The sequence below is a fragment of the Vulpes lagopus genome, chromosome 24, assembly GCF_018345385.1.
Source record: "Vulpes lagopus strain Blue_001 chromosome 24, ASM1834538v1, whole genome shotgun sequence".
In the NCBI taxonomy this organism is placed as follows: Eukaryota; Metazoa; Chordata; class Mammalia; order Carnivora; family Canidae; genus Vulpes; species Vulpes lagopus.
Window position 1 is genome coordinate 18323871 of NC_054847.1, and position 23291 is coordinate 18347161.

At 47.0% G+C, this 23291-nt stretch overlaps 1 protein-coding gene across 2 annotated transcripts in view; it reads right to left on the reverse strand.

The window, feature by feature from the left end:
* Window positions 1-1403: 1403 nt before the first annotated feature.
* The window catches only part of LCT (lactase), a 49557-nt gene continuing 27669 nt past the window's right edge, over window positions 1404-23291 (reverse strand). For both annotated transcript variants that reach the window (XM_041739462.1, XM_041739463.1), the window contains 10 exons: window positions 21331-22899; window positions 20248-20516; window positions 15309-15599; window positions 13090-13288; window positions 11585-11787; window positions 9369-9478; window positions 6944-7078; window positions 4494-4717; window positions 3295-3522; window positions 1404-2655 (listed from right to left, as the gene is read on the reverse strand). In XM_041739462.1, the coding sequence (XP_041595396.1) occupies window positions 2435-2655; window positions 3295-3522; window positions 4494-4717; window positions 6944-7078; window positions 9369-9478; window positions 11585-11787; window positions 13090-13288; window positions 15309-15599; window positions 20248-20516; window positions 21331-22899 (3449 nt within the window). In that variant the 3' untranslated portion in view covers window positions 1404-2434. The remainder of the gene's footprint in view (window positions 2656-3294; window positions 3523-4493; window positions 4718-6943; window positions 7079-9368; window positions 9479-11584; window positions 11788-13089; window positions 13289-15308; window positions 15600-20247; window positions 20517-21330; window positions 22900-23291) is intronic.

The following is a 23291-nucleotide window of genomic DNA, read 5'->3' on the forward strand; positions in this document are numbered from 1 at the left end:
TCCATGGGTTATTACAGGAGATTTTTGGCTTGTTTTTGTTTTTCTATTAGAAATAGTGCTATACTGAACATCCTTGGGACAGCATTGTCTTAGCTGTGAAAATATACCAATAGGATATGTTTGTATAACTGAGCCATAGAGTGTTTGCGGTTTGTATCATAAATGAAGCTGCCGGAGTGCTGCTCCCACCAACAGTATCTAAGAATGTCCATTTCCCCACATACACTTTTTCATCTTTGTCAGTGGTAGATGAAAAATTGTGTGCATTTTATATGCATTGTATTGATCACAAATGAAAGTTGAGCATTTTTTAATATTACTGATCATTTCCATTTATTTTGAGAACTGACTGTATTTGCTGGTTTTTCATCTTTATTGATTTATAAGAATTTGATGTATATAAAGAAAATTAGCCCTTTGTCTAGAATATGCTATAAATATTTTCTCCCTATTTATCTTTTGATGTTGATGGTAATTTTCTGCCACAGTATTTGTGTGATCACATTTATTGGTGTTTTTCTTTATGGCCTCTGGGTCCTAAGTCTTACTTATAAATACCTTTCTTACTTTGAAAATTAACTTTAAAAAATTCACCCATCTCTCTCCTAGCCTTCTCATGGTTTAATTTTTTTACATTTAAATCTGGGATCTGGCTCCCTTTCCAGTGGCTAACATCCTGAGGAGCTAACCTCTTGATGCATCACCATTTGTGGTCTACTCCCTCTGTCCTAATTTGGCATGCCACCTTTGTTCTATGCTTCATGTGCATATGTAGTTTATGTGTATGTGCTTTTGTTCTGTTGATCTTTTCTGTGCTACCAACCTATTTTTTAATAACTAGCTCCATAATGTTTTAATATTCTTTTTTTTTTTTTTTTTTTTTTTTTTTTAAATTTTTATTTATTTATGATAGGCACACAGTGAGAGAGAGAGAGAGGCAGAGACACAGGCAGGGGGAGAAGCAGGCTCCATGCACCAGGAGCCCGACGTGGGACTCGATCCCAGGTCTCCAGGATCGCGCCCTGGGCCAAAGGCAGGCGCTAAACCACTGCACCACCCAGGGATCCCCATGTTTTAATATTCTTTTGCCCAGATTATTCTTCTTCCCACAAGTTTATTTAATGTGAAACTTTATGCCCCCTCCTCCTCAAATAAGTTACATTGAATTTTGAGATTTAGATGTAATTGACACAATACTGGGTCTTTATGCCAAAGAAATGTCTTTCATATGTTTTAGAACCACCCTTACTCCCATCTGACAAACTTTTCCAGTCCATCGATGGAGAAAAATGTTTCTATACCACAAATTGTCAGGTTGCCCCTTGCCCCCCACCAGTGAAACATTTGATAGGAATTTTCTACAGATAAGAAACTCAGGTAAGGAATGCTCGCAGGAAACACAGTTTCAAGCATAATCAGTCATTTATTTAATTTTAAGTAAACTCCACGCCACCTGTGGGGCTTGAATTTAGGATCCCAAGATCAAGAGTTGCATATTCCACCAATCAAGCCATGATTACTCTTAAATTTAGTTGAAAGCCACCCTTTATTTTTAAATTCTCCCAAATATCCATTCTCTCCAATATCCTAGATGTCTTATTATTATTAGCACATTGAGGGGAACTGACAAAGACCACATCATCTTTCTGTGCTCCCAGCACTACTCTGCGTGTGTTTTGTGACTAAAACACACAAAAGGAACAGGTGTGCTTTCTATGCCCTGTCTCCAAAATGTGCTTGCTAGAGACAGTGAGACATGGTCCTTTATCCTCAAGAACTGAGAGTAGGGAAATATACACTTCCACTAGAATATGGACAAACTGTAATAGGGGATATTTATAAGCAAAGTAGTGGAAGGCATGTTTGGGGAAATCAGGGGCAGCTATGTGGAGAGAAAGGTATATCATTTGAGCTGAGACTTGAAGGCATTTTCAGAAAAAGGGGCATCCTAAGGAGAAGAGTATTTGCAAAGACACAGGAAGATGGGATAGGGATTTACATGAGGTTCAGAATTACCACAGATTGAGAGAGGAAGAAGGCAAACAGTGGAGTTGATTTCTTTTTTTTTTTTTTTTTTTTGAGTTGATTTCTTATAAAAAAAAATTGCTATGGTTTTTACTCATATTTCCACCTTTGAAGTCTCTGAACCTTAAAACAGCCCAGTTAAGTGTCTCACAGAACCACCAGATAAGCTCAGTACTTGTATGTTTCCACAAGAGCCAGTGAATTCCTGATACTGGGACAAGATGCAGATATTTCCATTTTAATTAGGGACTTGAGAGCCTTCAAAATTAAAGTGGTCCCTAACAGTGCAGAAGGCCTTTATGAAGTCTGGTATAGGCAGAAGAGGAGATCCAAGGAGTTCTGTGCACAGTACAGGCATACGGGCAAACTACGCTTGTTTGCTGAACTGGAGCAAGTGGCAACTTGCAGGTCAGAATGCAGAAATTGTGCTCAGTTCCTGTTGGCCTGCTTGTGTTTTCCCTTGCTTGGAGTGCTTACAGTATTTGTATGACAGAAATGTCACACAACAGACACCAAGAATTGCAAGAGAAAAGAGTACGTACAAAGCTGTCTGGGCTTCTGTCGTACCTAATGTTAACCCCAGGAACTGAACTTCCTCCTCTCGCATGGGACTGGCAGTAGCTTCAGCATCTGGGAGAGGAAGACAAAGGGCAGTTTATGCATTCGTACAGAGGTAGGTAGCAGATCAGCGGTAACCTGTATTACGCCGAAGCTAGGTCCTTGGAATAGAGGAGTCACACAGGTATCCAGGGTGAGCGCACTGAGGTGATGACCAGATGCATCCCTTTCACTGAGTTACTGAACCTCTGAATGAAGTAGTTGTATTGTTTTAAAAAAAAAAAAAAATCTGTCAATTAAAGTGGGTAACTATCTCTTTTCTATAGTAATTTATGCTTTGTCAATCATTCAAATATTGGGCCCCTTCCATCGTACCAAGCACTAGGTTTGCAGTCATTGTATTAGATCCTCACATCAGCCTGGAAGCATGTGCCTAGTTTCTTGCCTAAGATCACACAGTTAACAGTAGGGCTGGGACAAGACCAGACGAGGGCCTGGTTTCTAGATGTAACATTTATCCTCAGTTCCATTGTTCCAATCCTAAAAATATTTGGAGCAAAGAAAATAAATTTTGGTTGAAGGAAGGAAGGAAGGAAAGAGAAAGAAAATAAATACTGGAAAGGCAGGCAGTAGGGAATAAACTAGAAGAATATAGACTGAAAAGGCCCCTCCAACCCTCTGGCTTTAGTCCCTCCCAGAGCCATGTCTCACCTCCTGGCTGGAGACAAGGGTGTGACCCTGCAGCAGGGTCAGGGAAGCCATTGCACCGGACTATAGAGGCGTAGACCTTGGCTGACGCTTTTGGGATCCGAGGCAGAGAAGGGTCCGTGTAGTTCACGAAATGCAGACCAAACTTCTCTGCAAAGCCTGTGGCCCACTCAAAATTGTCCATCAGAGTCCAAACCGTGTATCCTCGAAGGTCCACTTTATCCTGCACAGCTGCTCAAATGCAGAGGCCACAGCATTAGCTTTCTTTGTTTTATAAGACCCCCATTCTGCTGACCTACAGAAGCCACACCTCCCCACAGCTCTCCCACCTGGCTTGCAGGGGAAGGATCCTCTGTGGATGGATTTAGAGCCATCAGCATTTTTCTAGAAAGGCTCAGCCCTGAATGGGAATCAGGAATATGGGTAGACTACATTAATCCTACTGAGTCATCTGCAATCCTGTCTCCACATATTGGGATACCAGTCGGGAGAGCCTTAGAGAGTTAATGCTCCTTCATAAAGAAAAGAAGTGGCCTTTAGAAAAGATTTTCACTGGAATAGAACTTTTTTTTTTTTTTAAGATTTTATTTGACAGCGAGTATGAGCAGGGGGAGAGGTAGGCAGAGGGAAAGGGAGAAGCAGGCTCACAACCGAGCAAGAAGCCCAATGTGGAGCTCAATCCCAGGACCCTGGGATCATGGCCTGAGCCAAATGCAGATGCCTCACCGACTGAGCCACCCAGGTGACCCGGAATAGGACTTTGTTTCTTCCCACTGCTGCAGTGCTCACTCGGTCACTCAGCCTTACTTACAGTCCCTTGTCCTACTCCCATCCCAGGGAGTTCTGTTGAAGGTCTCAAACTTTCGCTTAGGAACAAAAGACGCTACAGACAGCCCCCACAGCCTACTCCTCCTCCCAGCCCCTGCCCTCAGCAGGCTGCTGCTGTTCAGGGACTTTGGACATCAGGGATGATTCCACAGAGCAGATGACTCTGGCAACTGGGTTTGCTTGCTGAGCTTAAACATAGGAAGGAAAAGACTCAGTACAGCCTCAGTGAAAAACTTAAACCCAACGGGAGTGAGAAGCTGCCTCTTTCTTCTGACAGGGTCTCCTGTAATGCGGTACTCCCCTAACCAGGGATGTTAGGTGTTTCCAGTGGTGAAAGGTGCACACGGAGGAAGGAATGGGCCTGTCTGTCCTACCTTTCAGGGCTTCGTTGATGTAACTGCGGAGGTAGTAGATCCTTAGGGTGTCATTGAGGTCTCTTTCTCCCCGTTGGGACACTCCATTCTCTGTTACATAAATTGGGGGGTTGTTGTACTCCTCCTTCAACCAGTTCAGTATCTTCCTGAAGCCAAAAGGTGTTATCTTCAGCCAGAAGGAACCAGAGTCTGGCCAAGAGCGATCTGTGATGGAGGCAACTCCCCTACCGGTTCAAACATGAGAGATTAGTCTCAATTTGAAAATCCTGAGCCCCCTCTGCACAAAACACAAAGCAGGATTTACACTAGGAAAAGCTTTAGGTTTAGTCTAGACTTGACATTCATAACTAACCACAGAAGAGTCAGATTGTCTCATGTTCTCCCTTTTTTATTCTAGTCCTGCTGCTCAATGCTGGAGTAGCCGGGACAGGCCACCTGAGCGCTCCGCACCTCTACAGAGGCATGGTCTTGGGCACTCATGGACTGAACCCTCTGTAGGCTGTTCACAGACTGCACCGTGGGACAGTACGTGTGAAGCGCTCTGGGATTCCCTGATCACAGTCTCCAGTGGGATAGGAGTGCTGTGCCAGGAGAGCCGAGGGCTTCTCGGAGCCAGCTACATCTAGTCACCACCACAGGTGTGGCCACAAGCACCATTTCCTACATTTAAGCTCAGCAAGCAAACCCAGATGCCAGGGTCATCTGTGTGGTGACAGAGAGCATAGCATGTAGGCTGTGACCTGCTTCAAGTGCCCAAGACCTTGCGTCTCTCCAGTGATGGACCAGGACAGGGCAACAGGTTGTGCCAAATAAGTACCTGCTGGGGGAAGCACAGAAACTTGGAACATCTCCAGAAGCACTTTAAAAAAAAAAAATGTAATTTTGCTTCGTTAACCTACAGTGCAGTATTGGTTTCTGGAGAATTCAGTGATTTTTCACTTACATACAGCACCCAGTGCTTATCACAACGAGTGCCCCCCTTACTACCCATCACCAATCTAGCTCATCCCCCCACCTCCCTCCGTCACACCTCAGTTCTCTATCATTAAGAGTCTCCTCTGTGTTTTATTTCCTTCTCTTTTTTTTTTAAAGATTTTATTTATTTATTCATGAGACACACACAGAGAGAGGCAGAGACACAGGCAGAGAGAGAACCAGGCTCCATGCAGGAGCCCATGTGGGACTTGATCCTGGGACTCCAGGATCATGCCCTGGGCCAAAGGTGGTGCTAAGCCGCTGAGCCACCCCGGCTGCCCCCTCTCCTTTCTTTTTCTCCCCTTCGCATATGTTCATCTGTTTTCCTTCTTAAATTCCATATATGAGTGAGATCATATGGTATTTGTCTTTCTCTGCAGAATCCTACATTTCAAATAAGGATCAGTTACTTAGATCTTAATGTCCAAATCCTTCAGGAAAAAAAAGTCTTATCAGTAACTTATCTTGCTCAGCCGAACTGGACAGAACATTTTGTTAAGTTTAAACACAGGTTACTGGGAGACAGTGCAAGGAACCAGGAGGCAGTGAGAGCCCAGTGGGTTTTTGGACAGGGACCAGCAGGGGAGTGTTCTCCGCCCCCTCAGCAAGTCCGACTTTGGGGGTTGCAGAATGCGGTGGTGGTGTAGGTGTTTGTTTTAAAAGAACCTGGACAGGGGGATTCCTGGGTGGCTCAGCAGTTTAGCATCTGCCTTCGGTCCAGGGTGTGATCCTGGAGACCTGGGATCAAGTCCTGGATCAGGCTCGCTGCATGGAGCCTGCTTCTCCCTCTGCCTGTGTCTCTGCCTCTCTGTCTCTCATGAATAAATAAAGTCTTAAAAAAAAAAAAAAAAAAGAAACAAGATAGAATATATATATAATCTTGGGTTTTGGTAATATATTTTTATGTAAAAATATATACTACATAAAGTATGTATTATGTAATTTATATAATATATATATTTACATGTTATATTTATGAAGAGAAAGCGAGGTAGTATACCCCTACACACAGGCATACACCTCTGGGATGACACCCACACAAGGGTTTTCTATTCTTGCTTTCTGATGTTTCCATCATGAGTGTATTTGTGTAATGCAAAAATAGTAGTTTGGCCTTTACCCTGAAAAGGGAATAAAACCCCAACTGTTTACTTTTATTTTGACTGAAATATATCTGATAAGTGAAACAAATGTGACAAAAGAAGAAAACCAAGGGAAGAAAAAGACTTGAAGATGTTTGACAAAAACTCCAAGCATGCCTGTCTCGGTGGGAAGTACCCTGGAAACCCTAGCTGGTGTGACTAGCAGACTCTCAAAGGTTTGCTTAGGTGATTAGGTATCTCGGGAGGGGACTTCTCTTCAGACCTCAGGATGTACGGCATCGGGAGGCAGCTTTCTGAGGCTGTGCAGTAAGAGCTGGGCAAAGGGGCGGTCTTCTCCAGGGATTATTCCAGGTGCCCTGTTGGCCAGCTTACCTGTCTGCATCAAAGGAGGAGATCCATGAGGCATAGTCAAGGTTGTAGGCCAGGATGGTGGTGTAGTGATTGAATCCAAAAAAGTCATAAGTGCCATTGATCCTCCTCTTCTCACTCTCCGTGAACTCCGGGAGCCTGGATGGAAGGAGCCATTTAGAGTGCGGGGCTTGAGCATCATGCTTTGGGGCAGAGGTGGGGGAGCATTCTAACCCACAGGCCTGGTGGTGACGAGGGGGGCAGCTGTCCAGAAGCAACGAGAGTCCCCCTAGCTATTGCTGAGAGCACCCGAGGCTCCTCCCACCAGACCATAAGCCTCACTTCCCTGTGTTGAGGCAGGGTCCTCTCTTCCTGTTGGCCAAGTGGAAATATAAGTGACTGTTTTATAAACCTTACCTTCAGGGCTACACACAGGGACCCCATGTACACACTGTACACAGACACATTTACTTCAAAAATTAACACGCAGCTTCTGATTTTGAAAATAACATCTCGGAGATACATCCCTTGAGATTAACCCTTCATGTTCACAAGGTTATAATATCTTGTAGTTTGTATTTCCATAATCTGCCCTTCCTAAGTTACTCTGTTTTTGTTGTGGTTTAGGCATGCGTCTTTTCTCCAAAGCCCATCCTTATTAGTAGGGGAACTACATTTAAAAATTTATTGATTTTAATAAATCAGTTTTACAGGATTTGGATGTTTACGCTCATATGATTTTACTACATTTTTTTTTTAAATATCTGATGGAGAACTTTCCACACATAGTCTAAGTGAGGCTTTTTTACGGAATGTGACGGACATGCACTTGGTGCAGCACCTACAGGTTCCACAGCCGAATCTGATTACGTATGTGTCCTGACAGGAACCCGGGGGCTGTTAGTTTAGGTTTGCCCGAGGATGACCCTGCTTAGACACCGAACATTCTCATCTTGACTGAGATTTCTGCATAATTAACCTTCGCCCACTGGGGCTTCTGAAATGCTGGGAGCAAACTAAAGCCCAAACCCCTCACGCCCTCACTGTCCTGCCCAGGAGCCAGCAGTAGCTCTTTATGGCCTGTGACATCAAGGCTGAGCCCCTGTGGCCTTGCCCACCCACCATCACAGGGCCAGCCCCCCAGCTCTTAGTGGCAGGTACCCCACTCATTCCTACCAGGCCAGTGCACACCCCCTTCCCCTCGGATGGAGCACCCTCTGCTCTCCCGCGCTCCCTTCACTGTCGCGGCCCGGCCCAGCTTAACCGCTGTCCCACCTTGTCCGTGAGGTCTCCTGTCTACTCCGCCCGCTCTGACCTCATCTCCTGAGTTTCTCTGCATAAAGAAATCAGAGAAGAGACCCCCAGAGCGGTAAAGTTCCTCTCTTCCCCGCTGGCGTGCCGGCGGCTTGCGGAGCCAGATTTGGAAGCCCCTCCTTACGTGGACGGTACAGGGCCTGGCCCTGACCTGGGCACGCAGCAGGTGCTCAGGCGAGTTGTCGGTGGACTAGTGTGCGGACTTGCCTGCTGGAGACCAGAGTCGGCAGTCAGACCTTACGGCACGGCCTGCGCAGCCGGGGCAGAGGTGCACTGTAGGGTCGGGGACTGGGTTACTGAGCCTGCGCCCCTGGGCTCCGTGGGGGGAAGCCTCACGGGCGATGTCAGGAATCCATGCCTTTAGAATTCCTTTTATCTTCCCTGTTCGTGGTGGCATGAGTTCCTTTGGAGCTTCAGGGTTTATTCCTGTAAGGCCAGGTGGCTCTGTCTCCTAGACACGCCTCTAATCCCAGCTGGAGGACTCTTGAACCCAGTATGGGCCCTGGAGTCAAGTCCAGGTTTCAGATCCCAACTCAGTCACTTCAACAGCTGGGTAATCTTGCCGTATTCTTTGTGCCTCCGTTTATTCCTCTTTAAATAGGACTAAGAGTGCCCACAGAAGGTGGATAAACGTTAGGTGTCCATGTTGCTGTTACTCCCTTGACAGGAAGAGGAGTGGGCCACAAGTAGGACTGTTTGGGTGCAACCATCACCCCCTTGCTGGCCAAATGACAAAAAGGCACATGCCTGGCAGTGACCCACTGCTACCCACATTCACTCCTAGGGTGATAGTGACAGAGTAAATAAGATGATTTGAGGAACTTGTCCTTGTGTGAGGTACTGGGTTGCTAAGAAGTCAGTGCCCTTGAGACAGATTTCCTGGCTGTTCTACAGAGTAATAAAGTGCCACCTACCTCTTTCGAACACCTAGCAAGGCCCTGTCCTCAGCTCAGAGCTTCACACGCACAGTCGTTCAGGGTCCCCAGCAAGCAGGGCAGCTGAGAGAGAGCAGGCCTAAAGCAGGCCTCTCTAACCCCAACGGCCACACTCTCCCCACAGCGTCCACCAGGAGCCTCCACAGACCAAACCTCCCCCTGACCTTTCCCTGGCTGGGCATGTGGGCGCCAGGACCTACCGAGACTTGGTGAGGCCGGCAGCCAGGCTCCTGTCACGGATCCGTGTCTTCATCACCTCGTTGTAATCGCCGTTCTTGAAAATAGGATGTGCAAACCAGCCTCCCATAAACTGCAGGTGGGGTTGAGGAGGACAGCCGTGGCATCAGCTAGGGGGCATTCCAGGAGGCCACAGCTTCCCGCCCAAAAGTCCCTGACCTCAGAACCACCCGCTCCTCCCACCCCCACCCCCACCCCCCTTAAACTCGCCATCTCCTCACGGCTTAAATGCCCACAGGCCCCATCTGCTGTGGCTGGGAAGGGCAGGGCCGCATCCTCAACCCCTGCAGATCAAAGGGAGGCGCTGAGGACTGCCTCGGACTCCAGAGGTGCTGCCTGGCTGCCCTTGCTGGGGGCCCACGAGAAACTGGGAGAGGCCAGAAGCCTCTAGGCTGTGGGTTTCCTCTTACCACAAAGCAGATCCTTCCCCATCATCCTAGGGATCAACCAGAACTTTCTGGGGAGGGCTGAGTTGGAAGGCATTCCTGGCTGCTCAAGGCAAAGGGTGGGCTTCATGGGCTCTGGATTCACAGTCAATCCAACTTTTGGGGAACTTTTCAAGCTATGTTCTTGAATGGGGTCTAGGCCATTCTTACCTTTAGGGAGGACATGTGGCGCCCAGGTGCTATGATGCTGGGGTCCTGAGGCTTTTTCGGTCTCTCCCCATCCCCCCCTCCCCTGCTGCCTGATGCCTGAAATGTGGGCTGAGGGTAGCCTCTCAGGGGTCTTTGGAACACACACACCCTGGCAAAAGAGGCTTTGCACACTTGAGGTAGCAGAGTGCTCCTTCCTGTGGTAGCTGGTTTTAGGGTATGTGTGTCTCATGACTCTGGGCCGCAGTTTCCAATGAACAACTGGCTCATTCTAATGAGATTAGGGCCTAACATTTCCTGAGGTTTGGGGTTTTGATTTCAGGAAAATTATTGCTCTAATTTACCAGTTCTGTGAGTCTAAAATGAGAGATGCATTATTTTTGTTCTAAGACTTCTTCCCCAGTTGACTGACAAATGGGAAAATTAAGCTCTTATTTGCTTTCATTAATTTGATCATTGTTACCAAGTTCTGTGAAGTCTGGCAAACTAAGACCCGTGTTGTCCCCTCAGAATGCCGTTGTCATCAAGCTCCTCCACAGAGACTTTTAAAAGTGGGGGCCAGTGAAGAGAGAGAGACCCTCGGCTTTCTTTTCTAAAGATGCTGAAGCACCAGAGAGGGTGCTTTCTAACCCTGTCAGAGACGCTAGCAAGAGCCAGGGAAATGCTGAACCCTGACAACTGCCACGCTTTTCTCTCCTCGTGTCAGGGCCTCACACTGAAGAAAGGATCCGCCATTTTGTTGGCATCCGGTGTCTAGTGACTCTACTTTTTTCCTTTTATTAAAGATTTATTTATTTTAGAGAGAATGTGAGCATCAATGGGGGGAAAGGACAGAGGGAAAAGGAGAATCTTAAGCAAACTCCGTGCTGAGCATGGAGCCCCATGCAGAGCTTGATCTGACGACCCTGAGGTCATGACCTGAGCCGAAATCAAGAGCTGGACTCTTTTTTTTTTTTTTAATTTTTTTTTTTTTTTTTTTTTTTTTAAGAGCTGGACTCTTAAGCAACTGGGCCACCCAGGCACCCTGTGACTCTTACTTTCAAGGAGCAAAATTCCATGACCAAAGATTCATGTAAAGATGTTAAACTCACAGAATTGGAAAATTATAGGCACTAATGAGTTTCACAGAATCTAAAGGCCCCCCAACTCAAGGAATTCTTAGGGAGAATAAATAAAATTAGATGGTGACACCTACAGGTGGGTGAAGTGGGGCACTGCAGCCCAGCTCTATCAGCTACTATAGTCAAATTGGAGACTGAAGAGATGGAATTCCTGTTTGTTAGCTCCAAGCCAGCATTTTATGCAGCAAGGGCTATACATAAAATGATTTTTAAGATTTAAAAGAAAACTCATCCCCAAAGAACTTGGATCACAGCATACCTGTGATATAGATAGGTCGTCTCTGCTTCATAGATGAGAAAACTAATGTATAAAAATGTTTAGGTGATTTTTCACAAAATCAGGTAAGAGCAAAACAGGGTCTTGAACCTAAATCTTTGTTTTGCAATCTAATTCCATTTCCATTAGCTCATGACAGGAAGGAGAAACAGGCAAGCGTATTAACAAAGCCCAGGGGAGAAACAGACCTGAACGTATCTCCTGGCTGCTTCCACATCCTGCTGGTTAGAGGGGTCTCTAGGCTCAGCCCAGTCACTGCTGATGGTGATGGAAATCACGCCACCTTGACTGGCACGGTACACGTCGTTGTACAGGTGCCAGGCCTCAGCGTGAGCCTTTATTAGGTTGTGGCCAACAACGTAGGGGGCAGTGCCAGGCCTAAAGGAGATTCCTGGAAATGCACACATGGATGTCAACAAAGAATGAACATGGCCAAGAAAATCACTCTCTCCCCACAGACGGCTTCTACGTTTGAGAGGAGTGTAGATTTTGGTTAGGAGGAAGGGAATTGAAATCCTTCACTTGTTTCTAGCTGGCTAACTTAGGGTAATTCAGTCTTTCAGTTTCCTCCTTGCAAAGTGAGCAATAAGAAAGTTGTTGTGAGAAGGCAAGGAGACTGTGTATGTGAAGCACCTAGCAGCACTGTGTCTGGTGAGAAGATACTCAGTAAATGTCGGTTTCTGTAACCTTCTCAAAGAATGGCTCCTACATCTCAGGCCAGTTTCCCAGCAGAGTACGTGCCTTGGGAGTTTGACATCCTGGCGCTCTCTGGGGGACCTACAGTGGAAGTAAGGGTTGGAGAATGCAGCTGGTAGAAGCAGCTGACACAGACTCCTTGAGAGCAAACATCGTGAGATAGGTGGGCTCTCACGTACTGAAGGAAGTTGAAGGAATGGTAAACCAAAGCACCAGCCGAGGACCAATGGGAGATAAATGTAACAATTTGTGGCTCTTTCCAGCATTTACATGGGATCCCAAGGAATCATGTGAACGCAGATTCACTCTTCTGCTCAGAACTAGAGAAAAGGTGAATTGGATGGTTCTAAAGGGACAGGTCCACAATCCCTGATTCAAAACCCTTAGGAAAAAAAAAAAAAAAACCCTTAGGGTTCATGTGGTCTGGAAGTACAAGAGTTTTGTGTGTTAGAAAAGTACTAAGTTGCACGTAACATATTTACACATCACAGCACCCAGGACAGCTCTCTGTAATCAAGGACCGGAACGTGGCTGCAGCAGAAACGTCCACACTAAGTGAGATAATGCCCATAAGCAGCCTTGTATCAGTTCAAGTCAGGATGAGCTCAGGTCAGCCAAATCAATTCTTGGAAACTTTTGGATTTTGAAGTTGCAGAAAACACACTGTGGACCTATACAGTCTGATGGCTCATCCTTTCCTACCTCGGTTAGTCCCGGTCTCCGATCTCAGGGAGCTTCCCATCTGAGGCGGGCCAAAAAAGCACAAAGAAATGAAGCCATTTGGACATACCAAGATGTAAAATCCACGTTTAGGAAAAAGCGGTGTCAGAAGGGGCACGCTGCTGCCTGTCAGGCAGCCTTGAAGAAGCGGCAGGGATTCCGAGGCACTGCCATGGAGCTTTCCTGGCCTCTTCCAATGCCACCTGGATTTCAAGTCTTGGTGGGGCTGAGGATGCCATGCTCCAAAGAGCTGACAAGTGGAGCCTGGGCCCCTTACCTGGAGCTGCTGTCCCGTAGCCATAGCCCTGGGTTGCGATGACAAAGGGCTCATTCAGAGTGATCCAGAACTTCACCTTGTCCCCCAGCCTCTGGAAGAGCACGTCTGCATACTCTTTAAAGCGCTGCACAATGGTCTCATTCTCCCAGCCCCCAACATCCTGGAGTGCCTGGGGCAGGTCCCAGTGGTAAATGGTCACCTGTGGAAAAAGCAAGACCCGCAGTTCCATCAGTCCCCTTTCACGGGAACTCATGGGTGCTGTAAGCACCAGCACAGATGCTACCAAAGCAGAGAATGAAAAGGCAAAACAGCTCACAGGTTTGGGGGCGGGGGGGGGGGGGCGGAGTGGCGGGGACAGCAGTGCTGGCGTGTGGGAGTCACATCTAGGTCTGAAAAGCCTGGTTTGAGTCCCGGCTCTGCCACCTACGAGCTGTGTGACCCTGGCTCAGGCACTAATATCTGCACGCATGTCATGGAATTTTTGTGGGGCCTGCGTCACGTAGCAGAGCCCTTGACAAGTGGCCGACCCCAGGCAGCTCTTCAGTGTTGCCTCAGTGGTCGTCAGGAATTAGAAACACCAGCGCTCCAGAACCCGCCTGGGTAGACTGCTGAGCGCTGAGGCTCTGAGGCTCGAGGAGGAGAGTGGAGGTGTTTTGCTTATAAAGGGGGGACACCCTAGAAACGTCATCCAATATATCTAGAGGTTCTTCCTGTGGAGCCGGGAATACCTTGCTGGAGGCTGCTCCCTGGCCATATCCAGGTCGTCCTTCCTGCCTCCTGGCCTTCCCCTTGATGCCCATGTGGGCTAAGGCTCCACTGGGTCACTAACCATCTTCAGCCCAGACACAGTCTCCCTTTACATGGCAGACCCTTCCCCGGCCCACGTATCCATCCAGACTCTCCTCTCTATTCTTTTTTTTTTCTTTTTTTAAAAGATTTTATTTATTCATGAGAGACAGAGAGAGAGAGAGAGACAGGCAGAGGGAGAAGCAGGCTCCATGCAGAGAGCCCGATGCAGGACTCGATCCCAGGTCTCCAGGATCAGGCCCTGGGCCCAAGGCAGGCGCTAAACCGCCGAGCCACCCAGGGATTCCCTCTCCTCTCTATTCAAGACCCACACCTCCCTGAAGCTTTCCGTGCCCAACGCTTTCCCTTTCCAAGCGTCTCAATGCCCTCAAAGACTGTTCCACTGTTGGCCCTGAGCTACGTGCTCTCTGATGTTCTGAACTGTGTGTGATGAAGTTCATTGTCCGCTGAGACCGTGGGGTCCTGCAGGCAGCCACCTGGCCATGTTCTCTCTCCGCATTCAGGGTAAGAAGTGCTGCATGGCTGGTTCGCTCCTGCAATGTTATCAGTATGAGGGAAGAAGTCCAGAGAGCACTTTATTTAGGGGGGAAAATAGTAACATGGAGATGACATTCTGGCTGCACTATGTAATCGCAGTCAGCAGAACAGAGGAAACGCCGAGCTTCACAGAACCGTGCCCTCCAGTGCTTTACCACATATGGCCCAGGTAAAGAGGAAAAGTGTTCTTAGGCTCCCAAGTAAAATTTTAAAATTTTGGTGAGAGCAAAGTAAGCTCACAAGTGAGCATAATAACTAGCTGAAACACACACACCCTTTAGCTGCAGTAATTCTGCTCCTAGGACTACAGGCTATTTAACCCATGTGAAATTACAAATGTCTGTGATTACTCATTGCACTCGTGGTTAAAATGGCAAAAGACTGGAAACATCACAGGGAAGAGTTGATAAACAGGAAAGATAGTAGGGTACAAATAGAATTCCATATGACTTTAAAAGAATCAATGAGGAGATAATGGATATGGAAATCTATGTCAGCAATACTGTTAAATAAAAGCAAATAGGCTTTTAAAACTGCATGTATGTCACCATTATGAAAAAAGAGGAGGAAGGGAACAAACATGCACACATGTAGACATTTCCTGGCTAATCTATGCAAAAGAAGGACATGGGAACCTAGCAAACTTGGCTGCCTTGAGGCAGGGGAACTGGCTGGCTGGGGGTCAGAGATGGAAGGAAAATCATCACTGTGGACTCTCATACTTTTTAAATTCTGCACCATGTGAATTTACTGGCAGCTCAAAAATTGAATCTGAAAACAGCATTTTGTTTTTGTAACATGGAGCTCCCTGGCCCAGCAGGCCCCACCCCCCACCATTTGGACTTGACCAAGGCCTGACTGGGGCCCGACTTCACCTGGGGCTTGATATTGGCAGCTAGCAGAGCGTCGATGAGCCGCACATAGTAGTTGAGGCCTGCTTCATTGACGTACTTGTTGGTTCCATCTGGGAGGACACGAGACCAGGAGACAGAGAAGCGGTAGTGGGACACAGCCAGGTTCTGCAGGGCGACCACGTCCTCAGCAATCTTGTGATAACTGTCACAGGCCACATCTCCATTGTCATCATTCCCAATCTTCAGTGGTGTGTGAGAAAACGTGTCCCAAATACTGAGTCCTTTGCCATCTGCTCTCCATGCACCTTCAACCTCAAGGGGACAAGACACGGTCTAGGTTATGCTGTCAAGCCCTCCCAAGTTTCTTTGTCATTGAGGGAGTCGTGAATCAGGATGCAGGTCAGCGCCACCTCTGGGAAACTTCTCTGGTCACCCTCTGATTTCCGAACTCCTACAGCTTTCTGTACACACTTTCTGTCCATCCTGGCACTGTCTCTCTGCATCACACTGTTACGAAAGTGCCGACTGACTTCCCAGGGTATTGTGTCTTTCATCTTGGTGTCCCAGCACTTAACACAGCAGTGTCTGGTGTATGGCAGGTGCTCACTGAAAGTCTGAATGAACAATTGCACATGCCTCCACCCCCAATCATGGTCAAACAAATACCAGCGATGTCAGGAGTGGAAGCAGAATTTCTAATCAGGACCTTTATCACCGTTTCTGTGCCTCCTTTACTCTTCCCGCCTACCTTATACAGAAGGTGACCATAAGCCACTGGGCAAATGCTTACTTACAGACTTAGGTAATGCGATACATACAAGTTCTAGTATTTAATTTTTCTATTTTTTATTTATTTTGGAAACAGCAAGTGTGCACAAGCAGGGGTGGGGGGCGGGGCCGAGGGAAAGGGAAAGAGAGAATCCCAAGCAGACTCCCACCAAGCAAGGCACCTGACTCAGGGCTCCATCCCACAACCTTGAGATCATGACCTGAGCCAAAAATCAAGAGTCAATGTTTAACTGACTGGGCCACCCAGGTGCCCCTATTTTACTTTAAAGCACTACAGCACATATGCTGTGATATTATGTAACTGGATGCAGCTAAGGTAGTGTTGGCATCCCAAGAACACACGCCCAGGCTTGGCCTGCACAGCCTCCATGCAAGTGGCAGGTCCCGGGCCAGCAGGCATGCACCAGTGCATGAGATAGCTTTGGTGGCAACGAGATTAGTTAATGCAGGGGGATGGAGAAAATAAGTGACAATGATGAGGCTATTAGGAACTAGATTTTCTGCCATTAGAGAAAGGAGATACAAATATGGGTAACGGGAAGGCTAGCATGAAGCCTGTGGAGTTGGATTGGAATTGGACATCGGTATGAAGTCATTGTTTTTCAATCTACATAGAGCTGGGGTGGATGTAGAAATACATATAAGTGCACATGTGTGTGTTTGTGCACGTGTACACACATGTATTTCCTGGCTCTGTCTACTGTGAGGGCTGAGGAATGCTGACACCCCAGCAGCAGTGAGCACACCTAGCAGTTAGACTTCGGTTTCTAAATGCTCCTGTCCAGGAGAAGAGGCCAGGGCTCATTAGAGAAAGGGATGGTTACAGGGCTCAGGCAGTAAAGGTCCAAGATGATCCTGGAACATTCTGTACCAGAATGAACTAAGGAAGTGACCAAAGAATGGTGGGCCATGTGAAAAGGACACAGGATCTGGCTAAAAGGCACTCTCCATGGTAAAATGTGGAAAAATGTGAACATCTGAATACCTAATAATAGCAGAAGTATAACTCATTGAATAAAAAGGACTCCATGAGGCCATACTGATGCATATTTATATAGTATGAATAAATAGAAAAGTCAGAGCTTGACCTTTCTGTTGAATGCCACTTAACAAACACAAGAGGAATAATGAAATGAGAAAATTGCCATTCGTCAGTGATCACAGTAATAACCAATTCAGGCAAAAATTATCAACAGTTGCTAGAACTAGTGGGTAAAATTTGATGAGGAATAGGTTATAGAGTCTCCAAGTAGTTTGCCACAAAATATTTATTATAACTACAAAAAACTTAAAATCTTATGATAGAGAAACCTGGCAAATACTTTCTCATTCAAGGAATGAAATCTGTTTCATATACATACAATGTGTGTGTGTGTGTGTGTGTATGTGTGTGTATACACACACATATATAAATATATACTATATATGTATAAACACACGGAAAATAAGGCAAATGGTAAAATTTTAACAGTTGACAAATATGAGGAAAGAGTACATAGGAGTCCTCTACTATTTTTGCAACTTTTCTGTATGTTAAAAGATTTCCAAATAAAAGGTTTTAAAAAGAACGCATGATCAGGGGCGCCAAGGTGGCAAAGCTGGTTAAGCATCTCTTGGTTTTGGCTCAGGTCATGATCTCAGGGTTGTGGGATCGACAGCGTGAAGTCTGCTTAGGACGGTCTCTCCTCCTCCCTCTTCTCACCGCACCCCACCCTCTCCCCGCCCAGTGCTCACTCGGTTTCTCTAAAATAAATAAATAAATCTTAGAAAAAGAGAAAAAGTGAACAATCAGGCAGTATCTAATCAGGAAGTCCACACTATAAGCACGTCTCATTAATTCTTGCTTCATACGTGACACTTTGCTGATTAGACTACTTAATATCACAAATGGTGACAATCATGCCTGCTGACTGCCTGATGGATAGAAATGGGTGCTTGCTGATGCCAGTTTACTCACTCAAGATGTGGGCTGGCTCAAAGCTTTTCAAGACACTCCTCTCCTTGCATGGACAGGGCTTAAGACTCCTACAGGGTCTGAAACCTGTGCCGGAGAATACATTCCTAACCCTTCCTGTGTCCAGCCATGAACTTGTGGGGCAGTGGTTCTCACCCAGGGCCTATTTATTTTGTCCCTGAAGAGACATTTAGCAATGACTGGCAACATTTTTAACTGTTACAGCTTGAGGAGGAATCTACTGACCTCTAGTGGGTACAGAGCAGGGATGCTACTAAACACCCCGCAGCGCAGAGGAAAGCCTTGCAAAAAGGAATTATCCATGCAAATGTCAATCAGGCCAAAGTGGGGAAAACCCTGTACAGTGGATTCTGTTGGCATGAAGTAAGAGTAAGAGAATGGGGTCTCCGAAATCCTGGCATTTCCTGAAGTGATTCTTTCACGCAAGGTGTCGGCCAGAGCACCTAAGAGGACCAAGACCTGGGGTTTCCTCCAGCCCACAGCACAGGATTCGTGAATAGTCTTTGTATCTGTGCATTTATTTTTTTTCTGTGCATTAACAATGTCCAGATTTCACAGAGGAAGACCTACACATGGCCAACAAGTACGTGAGAAAATGCTCTGCATCACTGGCCATCAGGGAAATACAAATAAAAAACACAATGAGATACCACCTCACACCAGTGAGAATGGGGAAAATTAACAAGGCAGGAAACAACAAATGTTGGAGAGGATGTGAGAAAGGGGAACCCTCTTGCACTGTCGGTGGGAATGTGAACTGGTGCAGCTGCTCTGGAAATTGTGTGGAGGTTCCCCCAAAGAGTTAAAAATAGAGCTACCGTACGACCCAGCAATTGCACTGCTGGGGATTTACCCCAAAGATACAGATGCAGTGAAAGGCCAGGACACCTGCACCCCGATGTTTCTAGTAGCACTGTCCACAATAGCCAAACTGTGGAAGGAGCCTCGGTGTCCATCCACAGATGAATGGATAAAGAAGCTGTGGTCTATATATACAATGGAATATTACTCAACCATCAGAAAGGATGAATACCCACTATTTGATTCGATGTGGATGGAACTGGAGGATATGATGCTGAATGAAATAAGTCAGTCGGAGAAGGACAAACACTATATGGTCTCATTCATTTGGGGAATATAAAAAATAGTGAAAGGGATTAAAGGGGAAAGGAGGGAAAATGGGTGGGAAATATCAGAGAGGGAGAAAGAACATGAGACTCCTAACTGAGAAACGAACTAGGGGTGGTGGAAGGGGAGGTGGTCGGGGGGTTGGGGTGACTGGGTGACAGGCATTGAGGGGGGCACTTGATGGGATGAGCACTGGGTGTTATGCTATATGTTGGCAAATTGAACTCCAATAAAAAAATTAAAAAATAAAGTAGCAAATGTAATTAAAAAGGGGGGTATCTCCCCTGCATCTAAAAAAAACACCCCAATGTCCAGATGGCAGAATGTGGTCTGAGACTTCATGGCAACCCGGCAGTGCGGCCTGGGACGAGCCAACCCTCACCCGCCTCGGAAACATCAGCAGCTCTAGCTGGCTAGAAAACACCCCCGGCTGAGCACACCGAGTCAGGTCAGCTCACAGCGCTGACCCCGACCAGGTTCCACGAGAGCGCACAGAGCCCCCGCTCCTGCCTCAGAGGAAATAAACGGAGGCAGAGGATACAAAGCGGGGACTCCCCACTAACTGCCTGGGCCAGTCCCTTTGCTTTTTATCTTTTATTTTTCTGGGAAAAAGCAAAACCCCTATATCTTCTGTATGAGTGAGTTTGGTTTGGCGTGCGTCAGCTAGCAACGTGATGCCGTCAGGACACCGAGACTAGCCCAGGCCCACGTGACAGCCATTTTGAGCAAACTGCCGGCTTGGAAGGGACTAGGTAAGAAATAAACATATTCCAGCAGAGAATCTTCCTGTTTGCATGTCTCTGCCTGAGTGTTCGTGCCCAGATTTACCTGCTCCATTTCGCCTGCCAACACCTGCCTCAGCATGGCCCTCGAAACCCCGCTGGTCTGCCTGAATTTGGGGATGTGAAGAAACGGGGCTGAAGGAAGAGGGCCTCTCAGACCCCCTGCACGGCATCTATACTTCCCTCCCCAGGGCTGTGAGAATCCCGTGTCCCTGCCCTCCCAGCCCCGAGCCAACAGCATGGCACGTACGCAACACATGTTGCTGAACTGCCCTGGACTTCTCACCTGATACGCAGCAGTGGCCGCACTCCAGATGAAGCCCTCGGGAAAATGTCCATAGAGAAACTCATCTTCCTTGGGCAGCGGCATGCCGTTGTTGGTGATGACCTCTGTGTAGTACCTGGCGGAGGCTCTTGCCGTGCGAGGCCTATTTCTGTTGTTGAAATCAACATGGTACAGTCCAAACTTGACTGTGTAGCCATTCAGCCAATCAAAGTTGTCCATCAGAGACCACGCAGAATATCCTCGAAGGTCTACACCGTCAAGTCTATAGGCTGGGAACATTCCAAAGGGAGCAGAGAAGAGCTTTACACCAGGAGGGTGAGGTCCCCAAGAAGCCCGGCCTAGACTAGCATCTCACTCAAGACAATAGCCTCAACCATTAACCTGTGCACACAGCAAATGTGTGTCCAGACAGACAAGTCACCTTGTCCTTTTTGCCAGCACTGGTGCCCTCATAGCAATAATTAATGACTGATCTTTGCAAAATCATATTCTTTTGTTGGGGTAAAGGGACATATCTCAAATCAAGAGTCTCAGTGCACTCTAGAAGTTAAACATACAAATGTGAATTAGAGAAGGGTTTCTTGTTCTGGAGTTCGTGGAACTCACCAGAATATAAGCTCCATCCTATCTTTTTGTTCACTGCTCTTAGGATAGAACTTGTCACATAGTGGTTGCTCAATAAGGAATGGATGGACCCACGAAAATTCTCTGTATGCGTGGGAAGATGACCACATCCTTTTTCCGGTTTCCAAAGGGATACGTAACCCCAGATGGGAAAAGAATTATGGAGTTAGGGCCTAAGAGAGACTTGTCAATGGTGTGTAACCCACTCTGTCAAACCATGTCAGGCACATGACATATGGCTGCTGAAGATTCTGTAAGGGGGATAGGAATTCTCACATATGGGGATGCCCGGGTGGCTCAGCAGTTGAGCGCCTGCCTTCAGCCCAGGGGCCCCAGGATCGAGTCCCGCGTTGGGCTCCCCGCATGGGGCCTGCTTCTCCCTCTGCCTGTGTCTCTGCCTTTGTCTCTGTGTCTCTCATGAATAAATAAAATCTTTTTAAAAAATGAATTCTCACATACCTTTCAAAGCTTCATTGATGTAGGTTTTGTGATAAAATATCCTATCGGTATCGTCCACTTTGGGATTTCCCAGCCCCACTCCGTTTTCAGTGATGTAAATAGGGATGTCCCCGTACTCTTCCTTGATCCAGTTGAGCAGCCTTCGCGTGCCCCAGGGCGCAGCTCTGTTCACGGCCGTGGAAGGCCACGAGGAGTCCTCCTCCTCAGTGGTCTCCCGGTCCTCTTCATAGGAGGGTGGATTTAACCTGGGTGTCTTGTGCTGCACGATTCTGGAGGAGTAGGTATTGAGGCAGAAAACATCAGCTGTAGCTCGGATGTAGCTCTTCTCTTCCTCGGTGAAGCTTGGCAGGCGGGAGGTGGCTAAGTGTTGAAGTTCACTCCTATTCCCCACTTTCCACTTCATGGCATCAGGATAGTCTCCATTTCGGAAAATAGGGTGGGCGAACCAGCCCAGGGAAAACTGCAGGGTTCGGTCAGCTGCCTCCACGTCCCTTGGGAGCTCCGGTGACTTGGGCTCTGCCCAGTGTGTACTGAGGCTCAAAGAGATGACCCCCTTCTGTTCCTGCCTGTATTTCTCATCATAAGTGTGATAGACTTTGGCATGAGCTTTGATAATTGCATGGCCAATCCTGTAAGGTGCCCAGCCTGGGTCTTTCACCTTTGGAGGAAAATCCCCTGAGCCGTAACCTAACCATGCCTGGTATGTGGGCTCATTGAAGGTCATCCAGAACTTGACTCTGTCCCCAAAGGTCTGGAAACAAAAGTCTGCATAGCTGTTAAACAACTCAATCAAGGAAGGATTTTCCCAGCCTCCAATATCCTGGAGGGCCTGGGGCAGGTCCCAGTGGAACAGGGTCACCATGGGTGAGATGTTGCTTGCCACCAAGCCATTGATCAGTCTGTTGTAATAATCAACACCATATCTGTTGATAGAACTGTTTCTCCCTGTTGGGAAAATCCGAGACCAGGAGAGAGAGAAGCGATAGGCCTTCACCTTCAAAGCTCGAAGCATATTCAGATCGGCATCCAATTGGTTATAGCTGTCACAGGCGATGTCTCCGGTGGAATTGTCTTTCACGTTGTTCCCTGGTGTGTGGGTGAAGTTATCCCAGATGCTGGGACCTTTGCCATCAGCATCCCAAGCTCCCTCAATCTGATAGGCTGATGAGGACACGCCCCACAGAAAGTCATCCCGGAAAGTGCCGTGGTAGAACAAATCTCTTTCAAACTTGGGTTGGTTGGAGAACTTTTCCCAAACTACTTTAGCCTTGGAGGGCACGTCAGATGGAAAAGGGAAGGCTCTGATTTTAGGTGGAAAGTCGGCCGTACTGGGTGGTGGCAGGCTCTTGACTACCTTGGGAAGGAAACCGTTCTTTTCAATGACGCTGGTGAAAAAGTAGCCAGACTCCTGGCTCCTCCCAGGACTCCTGGGAGTCCTTGGCTTGCTGCTGTCATTGAAGTTAACGTGGTGCAGCCCAAACCTCTGGCTGTAACCAGAGGGGCCTTCGAAGCCATCTATGAGGGCACGAGCAATGTAAGCTCGAACATCCACCAGGTCCTCCTTGATGGCTATGGGGAAAAACATAACTCAGGATTACTTTAAAGTCTCTATTACTGATGTTGCTATTTAAAGGTTTTCCTTTTAATATGCACATTTTGGAGGGGACTTAGGTTACCTCAAAATGTTAACCCTTTTTCCCCAGAATAAATAATAGAAAAAATCCACAAGACTCTACAAAATCATCAGGCCACATCTGTGGTCATAAATCTCAGTCCAGAGGAGCATCCCTGTCTTAAAATGAATATGAGAATGTGTCCCATCTGCTATTATTAGGGCTCCCTGAATTTTCATAGAATGCATAAATATTTAAAATATACTTTTGTTTTTCCTCATATTTAGCAATACTGACATAAAATGATCACATATCCCATCTTAAAAAAGAGAAATAAAGCCTACAGTA